Raw genomic sequence first — 13,895 nt, forward strand, 5'->3', positions numbered from 1 at the left:
CGATAAGGCCTTCAATTAGCAGTTTAAACATAAAACACAAACAGAGCAAATAATCAATCAAACAGATAGAATACAATTTAATATACACACTCAGTCAATTCAGTTTCAGTTTTCAGTCAGTCAGTTCAGTACTTTAACCGGTCCAATTATCAGTCATAATCAGTTCAGTTTAACGGTAATCAATGTTTATCGGTAATCAGTCAGTCATTAATCGGTAAACAGTATGAGGGTTGTTACACCTAGGTTCCTCAATTTCAAGTCTAGAGGCTCAATATGCAATTAACCTTCAATTCCTTTAATTTCCAAGCAATACCTTCAAGTTGAACTCAATTTCTCTCTCTCTCTCTCTCTTAGTCGGTTCAAGCTCAAGAAATGGGCTGATGAAATGTGATAAAGCTAACATAAAGAAATCAAACAAATGGTGGCATTCTTGTAAATAAGTCCAACTTTGATAATTTAGCTTATTTAATCCAAATTAATCATACCAAATCAATTTTCAATTAAATATACCATAAAATCACATAAATTCTAGTCAACACATAACACTAATCATTTTCAGATTCGGCCGCCGATAAAGTCTTCAATTTGCAGTTTAAAACATAATACATGAACAACTCATTTAACAGTCAAACAGATATAAATGCATTTAAACTAATACACTCAATCAATCAGTTCAGAATTTCAGTCAATCAGTCACTTAACATGCTTAATCATAGATTAGCACTAATCAGTGGTGAGGGTTGTCACAACGCCCTGGCCACAAAAGAGGCCAAAGGCAAGGCCGCCGACGAGAAGGGCTATAACGAAGTGGTGGCCGATGTCATGGTAGAATATGAAAAGCAAGTGAAGCAGGCATGCAACAAAGGTTTCACCCTTGGTTGGATGTCTCTTCTAAAAAGGCTTGAAGTCCCAGAGGACTCTCCCCTTAGGAATGCCGACGTTATTCCTCTTCCGTTCCTTCCAACCCCAAGTCAATCTGCCGACGAATCTGAGTCCGAGGATGAGACATTGGTGAGGAAACCAAAGGAGACTGCTGGGATCAAGTCCCCTTCTTTGAATGAGTAGGTCTTGTACTTGACTCAAAATGAGGAGGGTGATGAGGTGCCCAAGGAAGCTACCCCTGAGCAGGCATCATTGGACGTGCCTCATGCCGACAAGAGCCTTGATCAAACTCTTCAAGAAATTGATGCTGAGCTTGCGGCCGAGAAGGCGGCCGAGATGTCCTCCCAGCAGTCTTCCGAGGTCCAGACCCAGCTTGTCAAGGAGCCTGAAGAATCTTAATTTTGGTGTCTCTTTCCTTTGTTTTTCGCTTTTTGTATTTCTTTGTTTTTGGGATAATGCAAACTCTTCGTATGGCCGATGTGCTTTCTTATGAATACAATTTCCTTCTTTCTTGAATGATTGTATGTTTGTCTTCATTTTATTGCTCTTATATGACTTTCATACTTAGAATAATATTGTATATTTCTAATATACATTTCAATCTTGTGCAATCTTCTCGGGGTGACACACCTCGATTATACAAATTGCTAATTTACTTCGGCAGGTGCCCAAGTACCTTTCTTGGCGCGACCTTGGTTTTAACTTGTAAATTTTTCATAAAATTTCAACACGTGTTTAACCTTAGTCTAACTTCGACTTGTAAACTTGTTAAGTTTCAACAAAGAAGGAAATTGTGAGTCCACAAATTCCTTCATGTATTTCATATAAAAAATCTTCAACTTGTGAAGGATGTACACACCTTAAAAGGGGTCCAGTGAAGGATCTTCTATAGAGATGTCCTTTTGCTGTCAGACTGAATCTTGTCGACTTTAATCTGATCTTGTGTGCCTCTTTGTGGTCATCTGGTAGCTTTCCATCCTTTAAGAATGCTACAATTGCATCCATCCAGCTTGGTCTCATATCCACACACATTGCTTCGTGCTCTGTGATTGGTGGTTCAATGCTCGGGCCCGACAGGTATTCGACCATTATCGTCCTTGCTTTTTTCAGGTTGTATTGCACTAGCCAGATTGGCTAGTGCATCCGCGTGATTGTTATCATCTCGGCTAACCTGATGTAGTCGGCAATTCTGAAACAAGGCTACTAACCTGTTGACTTCTTTTGCGTGGGCTAACATCCTTTCATCTCGGGCTGCAAACTCCCCCGTTGTCTGGTCGACTATCAGCTGGAAGTCACAGAAGACTATCACTTCATCTGCGTCTGCTGCTACCGCCAGCTTTAGTCCTGCAATCAATGCTTCATATTCTGCTTTATTGTTTGTGTCATGACCCAAACTCGCCCTTATGGGTTTAGCACCGTAACCGGCCAGTAATCCGAGATTACCGAAGGCCTGCTTAACAGTAAGACAGTACTACAGAGTACAGGGGCGTGGCGAAAGCCAAAACAGTAAATAAACAATGTCCAATGAGCTGTGAGTCTGTATGCAAAAAGATTTTTCATACGTATATACATGAACAGTATGTACAACATTTACAGTCGATCAGAACAGGGACCTAATCCCTATTAAACAGTACAGTACAGTGCTACCAGTCTATACAGTTATTACAAAACAGATACAGAGACAGACGGGGGAAATTAAAACACCCCTAAGCCATCGCTTGGAAGGCTCGAAACCTCGCAGTGAGGCACAGTGGTTGGCTTGACAAAAAAGGAGTCTAACCCACGCTCCTAGCTCCGGTCTGGTGCCTGTACACCTACATATATATATAAATAGTGAGCTAAAGCCCAGTGAATAACATAATGCGTAAAGAGGTTAAGAATGAATGTCTTTACAGTAATGAAAACAGTTCATTAAATCAGTATTTCAATCGTTTAGTCGTAACAGTCATATGTGGTACATCCATTAGCATAGCAGTACAATAAACAGTAGGTCTTAAAAAATTGAGCAGTCGATGATGGGCATCATAACAGTAAACAGTAGTGGTTCCAAATTGGAACCGACAGAGATCTCTGTAACAGTAGCAGTAACAGTAACAGTAACAGTAGTTGCTAAGGATGCCACAATACAGTTCAGAATAGAGAACATACATTCATTCAGTTGGCAGTAACAGTTCAGAAAGCAGTTCAGTTAACAGTCAGAAAATATTCATCTTTAAACATATCTTTACACAGTTGTTACTCGCAGAGTTTTAGGCTACAGTTGAGCTAGAGCGCGTCCTTAGATGCCATCCCTACACAGTTTACAAGATGAACACACACTAAGTTCACATTCGGGAAACAAAGACTTAGTCCCTACTTTGCGTCGGTGTGGTTCTACATCTATATCCTCATTAAGATGTCTTAAACTAGGCCTAAGAATGCCTATGATGAAATGAGGATGCAAAGATGCACTTTAAAAGCATTTTCAGAAAATAGGGGTCACGCTCGAGCGTAGGTTACTCCGCTCAAGTGGACATGCAGACAAAGGTTTCTGCTCGAGCGTAGACTTACCCGCTCGAGGGTTCTGCAAAACAGTCAAAAGTGCTGGATAGGTGAAATTCATACTCGATTGGGTGCTCGACACCCGCTCGAGCGTAAGACACAAGGACCCGCTCGACCGTGAATTACCCCGCTCGAGCGAACTTAAAAACAGAACAAAATACTGGGAGCACGATTTCCACGCTCGAGCGCCAGTCAGCCCGCTCGAGCGTGAGTTCAAAATCTGGAATTTCCAGATTTGAACTTCCAAGCTCAAATCAACCTTAGATGCATCAAAACCATACTATTTGGGCCAATTTTCCAGAAAACATTCCAAAACTCAAAGTTTAACATGATTCAAAGCTCAAATGTAAAATCAAAGCCCCAAAGGAAGATCAATTGAGCCCAAATTGAAACTAAATTTCATGAATATGAAGAACATGCAAATATGCATGAATTTAACCAATTCAAAGCTTCCAACACTTGCTCTAATGAGCCAATTCTTACAAAATCAAGATGAAATCATGGTCTACTCTCAAAATATGGACATGCATGTGAGGAATTATGAACTACAACCCCATAACTTCAATATATGTATACATACATGCAACAATTAAGCTTCAACACAACAATTTGAGCCATAACTTGGCTCTAGTCTTCAACTTTGCTCTAAACCATGCAAGAATGAATTTAAACACAAGAATGAGAAGATGAATTTCTACCTTAAGTCTTGAATTATAGGCAAGGAAGCTCAATTTTGCAATTCACTCCTTAATTTCCTTAATCTTCAAGTCAAATTGAGATGAAATGAAGCTATCTCTCTATACTCTCTCTCTAGTCAGCAACAACAACGAAATTGGCTGAGGAAATGTTTTGTTTGAAGGTAATAAGGCTCAAGTATAGTCTTAGGTAGTGGCCCACTAGTGGTGGCAAAAAGGTAATTAGCCTAATTCATGGCATTACACAATTTAATCTAATTTAATCATACCAAAACAATGTTCAATTCAATACACCATAAAATCACATTAATTCTACTGATCTTAAGACACTAATCAATTTCAGATTCGGCCATCGATAAGGCCTTCAATTAGCAGTTTAAACACAAAGACATGAACAGAAAATTTGGCAGGCAAACAGATAGAGTTGCAATTTAACTAATATACCTAATCAATTCGGCTTCAGTTTTCAGTCAGTCAGTCAATTAACATATTTAGCCTCGGTTTATCAATAATCAATGGCTTAACAGTAAACAGTGGTGAGGGTTATTACAGTTTTAGGCCTTGAACCCCAATCAAATGGACTGTTCCAATATCTCCCCATCTGGAGATACTAGTACTACTCCTGCCCCTACTCCTTGCCGGTTTGAGCTCCCATCGACAAACAGTCGAAAGGAGTCGCCGATGAAAATGCTGCAGGGTTTGAGTTTTTCCTTTTTCCTTTGTTCTGTTACATTTGGCTGGGCTTCTCCTTGCTTGCTTGGACATCGTTTACCTCAGCTTAACGGAGCCCGATGTATGATGGATTCTGGTGTGAACTTGGCCACGAAGTCGGCCAAAACTTGGCCTTTGATTGCGGTTCTGGGTCTGTACTCCAAGTCATACTGTCCCAAGGCCACTGCCCATCTGGCTATTCTTCCTGTCAGGTTTTCTTGTTGTAGTAAGGACTTTAAGGGGTGTTCAGTTAGCACCATAATTTTATGGGCCAGGAAGTAATGGTTCAGTTTCTTTGAAGCCATTACTAAAGCCAGTGCCAATTTCTCTAAGGGTAAATACCTTATTTCTGCATCGGCCAGGGTTTTGCTTATATAGTAAACAGCTCTTTGCTCCCCTTTTTCTTCTCGGATTACCACTGCGCTTGCTGCATGTTCTGAGACTGCTAAGTACAAAAACAACTCCTTCCCAGGTTCTGGATTTGAAAGAACTGGAGTTGTGATCAAGTATTTCTTTAAGTCGGCTAGGGCGACCTCGCATTCTTCTGTCCATAAGAAATCTGTGGATTTCTTCACTAAGTTGAAGAAATGTTTGCACTTGTCTAAGTTTTTGCTTATGAACCTATTCAGGGCTGCGACCCTTCCAGTCAACATTTGTACCTGTTTTGCCGACGTCGGGCTCTTCAATTCTAGGATGGCCTTAATCTGATCTGTGCTGGCTTCAATGCCCCTTCTAGTCACCAAGTATCCTAAAAACTTACCAGATCCCACTCCAAATGCACACTTCGCTGCATTGAGTCGGAGCCGATATGTTTTAAGGATGTCAAAGACTGCTTTCAGGTCGGCCAGATGACCTTTAGGTTCCTTGGTCTTCACGACCATGTCATCGATATAAACTTCCACCATTCTACTAATCAGGTGTTTGAACATCTTGGTTACCAGTCTTTGGTAAGTTGCTCCCGCGTTTTTCAACCCAAAAGGCATCACTCTGTAGCAGTACAGGCCTTTTGGGGTGATAAAAGAAGTTTTCTCCTCATCTGGGGGATACATGGCTATCTGATGGTATCCCCTGTAGGCATCCATGAAGCTCATCCTTCCATGCCCCGAAGTGGCGTCTACCAGCTGGTCAATCTTGGGTAGAGGAAAACTGTCTTTAGGACAAGCCTTGTTCAGGTTGGTAAAGCCCACGCAGACCCTGCATTTACCATTCTTCTTCTTTACCACCACTATGTTTGATAGCCATGTCGGGTAGTTTATTTCTCGAATGGCCCTAACCTCCAGAAGTCTGTCTACTTCCTCTTCCACTGTTTCGACGTATATCAACGTCGGTCTTCTTTCTCATTGGATTACCGGTTTTGCCGACCTATCAACATTCAGTTTATGGCAAGTGACATCGGGGTCAATGCCAGGCATCTCATATGGTGTCTAAGCAAACACCTCAATATTTGCTCTAAAAAAAGCTTCCAATTCTTTTTCCTCTTATTCAGCTAAGCCCGAGCCGAGAAGAAATAAGCGTTCTTTATTCCCCTCCTGGACGAGGATTTTCTTCAGTGCTTCTTCACTTTTATCAGTCGGCTCCTTGCCGACATCCTCTAAGACCTTCACATCTTCGTCTTCGATCTAGGCTGTAGAAAAAGTTTTGATCATGTAGTTAGGCTGTAATTATCACGACCCAAACCCGGCCCTATGGGTTTAGCACCGTAACCGGCCAGTAATCCGAGATTACCGAAGGCCTGCAGAACAGTAGAATAATAAAACAGAGTACAGGGCCTAACGGAAGCCAATACAGTAAATAAATAATGTCCATTGAGCTGTGATAGTCTGCATGTCAAAAAGATTTTTCATGCATTCATACATACAACAGTACAGTCTATACAATAATTTACAGTCACACAGTACAGGGACCTAATCCCTTGATAACAGTACAGTAAATATTCAGTCTATACAGAACAGTAGACGGTACAGAAGGGGGAATTGTAAAACACCCCGAAGCCTTAGCACGATAGGCTCGGAACCTCGCAGTGAGGCACAAAGGCTGGCTTGACAAAACTGGAGTCTAACCCGCGCTCCTAGCTCCGATCTGGTGGCTGAGCACCTATATATATATAAACAGTGAGCTAAAGCCCAGTAAATAACATGATGCGTAAAGGGTTTAAGAATGAATGTCCTTACAGTAATGAAAACAGTCCATTAAATCGGTATTTCAGTCAGTACAGTCATATGTGGTACATCCATTAGCATAACAGTATAGTAAACAGTAGGTCTTAAAAGACCGAACAGTAAATGATGGCCATCAATCAGTAAACAGTAGTGGTTCCACGAGGGAACCGACAGAGATCTCTGTAACAGTGACAGTCAGTAACAGTAGTTGCTAAGGATGCCACAATACAGTTCAGAATAGAGGACATACATTCATTCAATTAACAGTAACAGTTCAGAAAGCAGTGCAGTTCAATTGTTCAGAAGATAATCATTTTGAACATATCTTTACACAGTTGTTACTCACAGAGTTTGGGTTACAGTATGCTAGAGCGTGCCTACCCAGTTGCCAACCCTACACAGTTAACAGATTGAACACACACTAAGCTACACAGTTGGGAGATAACATAATTTAACCCCTAATGCCTCGGTGTGTTCTACATCCATCCTCAACAGGATGTCTTAAACTAGGCCTAAGAATGCCTAGAATGGAATGAGGATGCAAAGATGTGATCAGAAGACTGTTTCAAGATTTTCAGAAAAACAGGGTTCCGCTCGAGCGCAGGTTTCCCTGCTCGAGCGGTCATGTGACAAAGGTACACGCTCGAGCGTCAACTTTCCCGCTCGAGCGTACTGTAAAAGTACTAGATGGGTGAAATCTCCGCTCGACGCCCGCTCGAGCGCCCAATCCTCCGCTCGAGTGGACTGTAAAACAGTGCAGAGATACAGGATGCTCGGGTTCCACGCTCGAGCGACACTTCCCCTGCTCGAGCGGAAGTGCAGAATCTGGGAATTCCAGATTGCACCTCCAAGCTCAAACTCGTATTCAAATGCATAAAAACCGATCCTCTTGGGCCCATTTTCTGGAAAACATTTATAAACACATAGAATAACATGTTTCAAAGCTCAATTTTAAGAAATCAAAGCCCAAGGGTGTTTAATTCAAACTCAATTTAAACTATTTTTCAAGCACAAGATGAACATGCAAACATGCATGAATTCAAACCATTTTGAAGCTCAAATTTGATGCTCTAAAAAGCCAATTGATCCAAAAACAAGGTGAAAACATGGACCATTCCAAAAGTATGGACATGCATGCACCATTTTGCCATGAACTCAACTCCAAATTCAACCAAGAACACATGCAAGCATGAATTACGCCCTATATCAACATGTATGAACTAAAACATGACTTAGCTCTACAATTTAACATGGACCATGCAAGAATTAGTTCAAACACAAGAATGAGAAGGTGAAATTCATACCTAAGTTCCTTGAATGCAAGTCTAGGGGTTCAATCTAGCAATCCACACTTCAATTAGCAAGCAATACACCAAGCAATTCAAGCCAATTCAACAAAATGAACTCAATTCTCTCCTCTAGTCTCTCTCTAGTCGGCAAGGCAAGGAAGAAGGCTGAGGTAAATAGTTTTGGCTCAAGTGTAATGAACTCAAAAGTGTATAGGTAGTGGCCCACTCAAGGGCAAGGTTGTAATTAAGGCCAACTCTGATTTTATCAATATTTAATCTAATTTAATCATACCTAATCAGTTTTCAAATAATTATACCATAAAATCACATTAATTATGACGATCATAGGACACCAATCGGTTTCTAATTTGGCCGTCGATAAGGCCCTCAATTAGCGGTTTAAACACAAAGACATGAACAGATAATTAATCAATCAAACAGATAGAATATGCAACACAATAGATATACTTGGCTAATTCAGTTTAAATTTCAGTCAGTCGGTTCAGTACTTTTAATCAGTTCAATCATCAGTCATAATCAGTCCAGTTTAACGGTAATCGGCGGTTATTCGGTAAACAGTAACGAGGGTTGTTACAGTAATTAGTGTGTAGGAAAAGTTTTGACAATATAGGTTGTACGGTAACAACAAGGTTTGCAGAGTGGTGTAATAGGAAATGGTTGCCTCATTTTCGAGAAACCATTTGGACGGTACTCTTTGACCGGTGGAGGCCCACCACGAGTCCCGTTTTATTAATCGGAACCGTTCAATATGTACAACTCGTCGAGTATTATATGTTTAAAAAAAATCTCGTTGATCAGATATCTATAACTGTCTGATCGGATTAATTTTTTTGTCAACCGTTAACTATAACACCATTCATTTTTTATACAAAACTGATTTGATCATGTAGTTAGCGATATCCGATCAATGAGTTTTTTTGTAGGCATATAATACTGGACGATTTCTACACATGGAATGGTTTGGATTATCAAAACGGGACCCGTGGTGGGCCCCACGAACCCAACATTACCGTCTAACTTAGTGAATATATATATGTAATTTTTTTTTGTTCCTTTCGCGGTACTTTCTCATCAATTCAGTACATTTCACTGTGTAAAATTGGTTTGTATTAAACTATTATGTATATTATTTTTTTTTATATTTTTAATTTGTGAATAGTGGTTTTTTTTTTTGTTGTAATTTTTTGACTTTTTAGATTTTTTCTAACATCTCAAACCAGGCCTAATTTTAAAATTTTTTAGTACACCCTAAAACTGATTCTTTTATTTTTAAAATGCAAATCAAGACATTTTTAAAGTTATTTTACTTAAAAAAATTTACCTATAAATTTCATCTTAAGAAATGATAATCCATTTAGTCTTAAAAGATTTTCTGATACATCAATTAATTCCATTGATTTTTGAAAGGTAAATTTAATATATTATTTGAAAATTAGATTTACGATTATACTTTTATTTCTATTATGTTTCCTTATCTTTTTTATTTTCTTTTTCTTTTTATACTATGAAGGTAAGGTACACAATATATGAGAATTAAATTTGAAATGGATGTTTATATGATAATTTTTTTTATTTGGAAAACATTTTAAAATGAATACAAAAATGACTTGAAATATGAGTTTCTTCAGATATTTTCAAAAAATGTGAGATTCTTCAAATATTTCAAAAGGAGTACGAAAACCTTTTAGTAAATTTTGAAAAAATGTATAATTTCAAACTACAACACTCCAATGTAACATTCAAACATAATACTCTAAAAAATTTTCTTAATAGACTTTTTCCAAACGTAACATACTCTAATATAACACTTCAATTTTTTTTAGTGTAACACTCTAATATAACACAAAAAAACTTTTTTAATATATTTTTTATAAACGTAACACTTTAATATAATATTAAAAAAAACTCTTTTGTGTAAACTAATGAACATACAAAAAAATTATTTTTATTTTTTTCAAACGTAACACTCTAAAATATTTTTTAGTGAAAACTCTAATGTAACAAAAAAAAAAACTCTTATATATATTTTTTTTAAATGTAGCACTCTAAAAAAAGATATGAAAATTTTCAAACCATTCCAAAAGCATGTAGGATTTTTGAATTCATTCCAAAAATAGTACAAAAATTCCTTAATCTCTGTTTGGGAAGAGGTTTTTTGGGTTTTTTTGGCTAAAATAGTCACAAAAGACAAAATAGGCTATTTTAGCCACAACAAACAAAATATCACATCCAACACATAATCATTATACTATTTTTTCACAAAAAAAAGTAAGAAAAATTAAAAAGTCAAAAAGCCCTTCCCAAACCAAGTTTTTTAGCCCAGGCTAAAATAGCCAAAAAAGTCAAAAAGTCAAAAAGCCAACCCGCTTTTCAAACGAAGCCTTAGTAAGTTTTGGATAAATGTATAATTTCAAATTATGAGTGTTACATTTGTAAAAAGTATATTAAAAAGTTTTTTAATTTTTTATGTCTGTTATATTGGAGTGTTACGTTTGGGATTACATTGATTGGAGTATTACGTTTATGAAACAAACACTAAGGAATTTTTTTTTGTGTTATATTGGAGCGTTACGTATGGAAAAAATATATTAAAGAGTTTTATTTAAGTGTTATGTGTGAGAAAAAATATACCAATAATTTTTTTAGTATATTACAATAGAATGTTACGTTATTAGAGTGTTATATTTTTGTTTGTAATGTGTGATTTGTTATAGAAAAAAGAAAAATTCAAAACTTCTATAATGAATTACTAAATGTGTAATTTTAGGTTTGAAGAAATTCACTTTTATTTTTAAAAAATTAAACCCAAATATGTAAATGACAAACATTTGTATAATTTCCATTTTAATAGAATTTTTGGGGTTTATAAAAGAAAAAAAAAAAACAATATATAAGATCACATTTTAAATTTTTTTGGTCTTTCACCTTTTGGTTATGGGGTAATATTTTAAGTAGCATTAAAAAAGGAGAGTGCATGTTATCCTCGATCGGGTTAGTATAAACCTCAGAAACGAACACACAACAAAGAAAAAGAGTCTAGTGAAATTTCCGGGCGGGAAAAAGTGTAACAAATTGCTGGGGAAAAAAATTCAAATTGACGCTTACTCCCCATTGGTTCATTTTAGATCACACGGATCGACTGGCACACCTCCCAACACCGTCGATCCAAACACACATCAACGATCCACAACAATCTTCACACGTCCACGACGGCTTTATAAAACCCCATCCAAAACGCTGTCTCGGACAATTACATCAGATTAGAGGATTAGATTGTTCTCATTGTAGTCTTCGGGTGCAAAATAGTCATTTTAAGTCGTGAAAATTTTATCAGAGATGGACGGTGCCGGAAAAGTGAAGAAGGGTGCTGGCGGGAGGAAAGGCGGCGGTCCGAAGAAGAAACCGGTGTCCCGGTCCGTCAAGGCCGGTCTACAGTTCCCGGTCGGGAGGATTGGCCGGTACTTGAAGAAGGGTCGCTATGCTCAGCGCGTCGGAACCGGAGCTCCGGTTTACATGGCCGCTGTGCTTGAATACCTAGCTGCTGAAGTAACTCTCTCTCTCTCTCTCTCTGTTTGCTCATATATAACTGTTTGATTTAGATCTGTGTTTTGATTCGGCTAGGTGTATCTGTTTTGTTTTCGATTAGCGTTTTGGATTAATGGTTAGGGTTTTGATTGAGACCTTTGTGGTTTTGGTAATTTGTGATGAATTTGGGGGAATTATTTTGTCTCCGTCGATTTGCTCTTTTGAATACTTGTTTGAGGTGGTTCTGTTTGGTTACTGAGAAAATGCAGGGTTATTGAGAAAAATTTAACAGAAGATAATGAATTGCCTTCTCTTTTCCTATCGAAAATTTCATCGTTTGCCGATAAATTTCATTATTTTTAATATTACAGTTACTAAACCTTTACGCTAACCTCATGTAGGCTGAGTTGGGTTCTGTTTGGTTATTGAGAAAATGACGGAATTTCCACTTTATGCCTCAGAAAACGAAGACGGGCGCGCCCTCTCTCTCTCTCTCTCTCTCTAAAATGTTTGTTTTGTTTTGGTTGTTTGAAGGTGTTGGAGTTGGCTGGAAATGCTGCTCGTGACAACAAGAAGAACAGAATCATTCCGAGGCATGTTCTATTAGCAGTGAGGAACGACGAAGAGTTGGGCAAATTGCTAGCTGGAGTGACGATTGCACATGGTGGAGTGTTACCCAACATCAACCCAGTTCTGTTGCCAAAGAAGACTGGCAGTGCTGCAACCAAAGAACCCAAATCTCCATCGAAGGCCACAAAATCTCCCAAGAAAGCTGCTTAGGGAAACCATTTGGTTGTTTCCTCTTTTCCCTCTGTATGTAATTTTGGGTTTAGAACCTGCTTGTTTTGTTGCTTGCTGCTTAGGGAAATTTGTGAGAAGAAGAAAAATAGCAGTTGTAATCGTTTTTAGTGTTTTTTATATTAGTGGCTTTATCGATTGGATCAATGGATTGAATCTCGTGTTGATTATTGAAAAATTTCGTCTAGTTTGAGCATTTTGAACGTTTATTTATTTATTTTTTTTAAAGATTTGTGGTAAAAGTTTTGTTTTATACAAGGTATTCTTAATGCTAAATTTTCAAATTTTATTAAATAATTGGTTGATCAAGAAGATGATTGGGAGGATGTCTTAGATAGTTGACTAGTAATGGGCTAAATAATTTTGGACAATAATTGGCTGGACAATTGATTGGTTGTTTGGTACATGGTGAAGTAATAGTTCTTTCTAAAAATTTGACAAATGCTAAAGCATTTGTTGATTTGATGAAAATTTTGTTTGTTTGTTTGTTGGTTTGGTTTTTTTTTTTTCCCCCTCTAATTTGTTGGAAGTTTGATGTCACGATTAGAGGAAAAAAAGTAAATGTAAATTTGAGTAAGTTTTATTTTTAGTTTCATTGCCTTTTTGTTTTTTAAAGTATCTTTTAGTTGATCATCATCAATTCTTTATGAGTTTTTTAAACAAATTTAAATTTGGGTAAACAATTACTGAAAATGAGATTTATTTTTTTGCTAAATTAAGTGTTGGATTAGTATTTCTTTTTTATTTTTTAATGAAAAATATAAATTGAGATTGAAGTGATTTGTTAGAGAAATAAAGAAATTCAAATAATAATAATATCTTAATTTATGTGTCATGTTAGCTTTTTGTTTTTTTTTTTATTTTTTTATAAAAAATTAAAAAGTCAAAATATAAGTCATATTTAAACATTTTATGTGTTATGATATTGTTAAAATATTAAGGATGAGAGAATTTTTAATCCTTTGCCCTTATTTGACGTAAGGTTATGGGATTAAAATTGTTATTAAAAGATAAAATGTGTTAAAAAGTTAGTAATATAAAATTTAAATTTAAGTTATATTCATTTTAGTTTTCTCTAATAAAAATTTAAAAGTCAAAAAAATTATCCATAATGAGAGATTTTAACCCAAACTCATAATTAAAAAACTAAAAAGACAATCCACATTTAAAGAATCTTTTATTAGCATATTACTCGTGCTATGTATTGATTGTGTTTACAATTATTTATATATGTAAATTACGATTTTTAAATATATATATTTTTTAAATGCTAT

At 36.9% G+C, this 13,895-nt stretch overlaps 1 protein-coding gene across 1 annotated transcript; it reads left to right on the top strand.

Annotated features, from left to right (window-relative positions):
* Positions 1 to 11,309: 11,309 nt before the first annotated feature.
* On the top strand, positions 11,310 to 12,799 carry LOC114281314 (histone H2A). The gene is made up of 2 exons (XM_028223769.2): positions 11,310 to 11,844; positions 12,358 to 12,799. The coding sequence occupies exons 1-2, from the start codon at positions 11,635 to 11,637 to the stop codon at positions 12,601 to 12,603; spliced, it is 456 nt and encodes a 151-aa protein (XP_028079570.1). The 5' UTR covers positions 11,310 to 11,634; the 3' UTR covers positions 12,604 to 12,799.
* Positions 12,800 to 13,895: the final 1,096 nt, after the last annotated feature.

The sequence above is a fragment of the Camellia sinensis genome, chromosome 3 (assembly GCF_055761805.1).
Source record: "Camellia sinensis isolate YWXY chromosome 3, ASM5576180v1, whole genome shotgun sequence".
Lineage (NCBI taxonomy): Eukaryota > Viridiplantae > Streptophyta > Magnoliopsida > Ericales > Theaceae > Camellia > Camellia sinensis.

Bases quoted from the DNA above. Each gene is read 5' to 3' on its own strand.
- LOC114281314 (XM_028223769.2), top strand. From the start codon at position 11,635: ATGGACGGTGCCGGAAAAGTGAAGAAGGGTGCTGGCGGGAGGAAAGGC. The intron at 11,845-12,357 runs GTAACTCTCTCT...GGTTGTTTGAAG, and splicing joins TTGAATACCTAGCTGCTGAA to GTGTTGGAGTTGGCTGGAAA.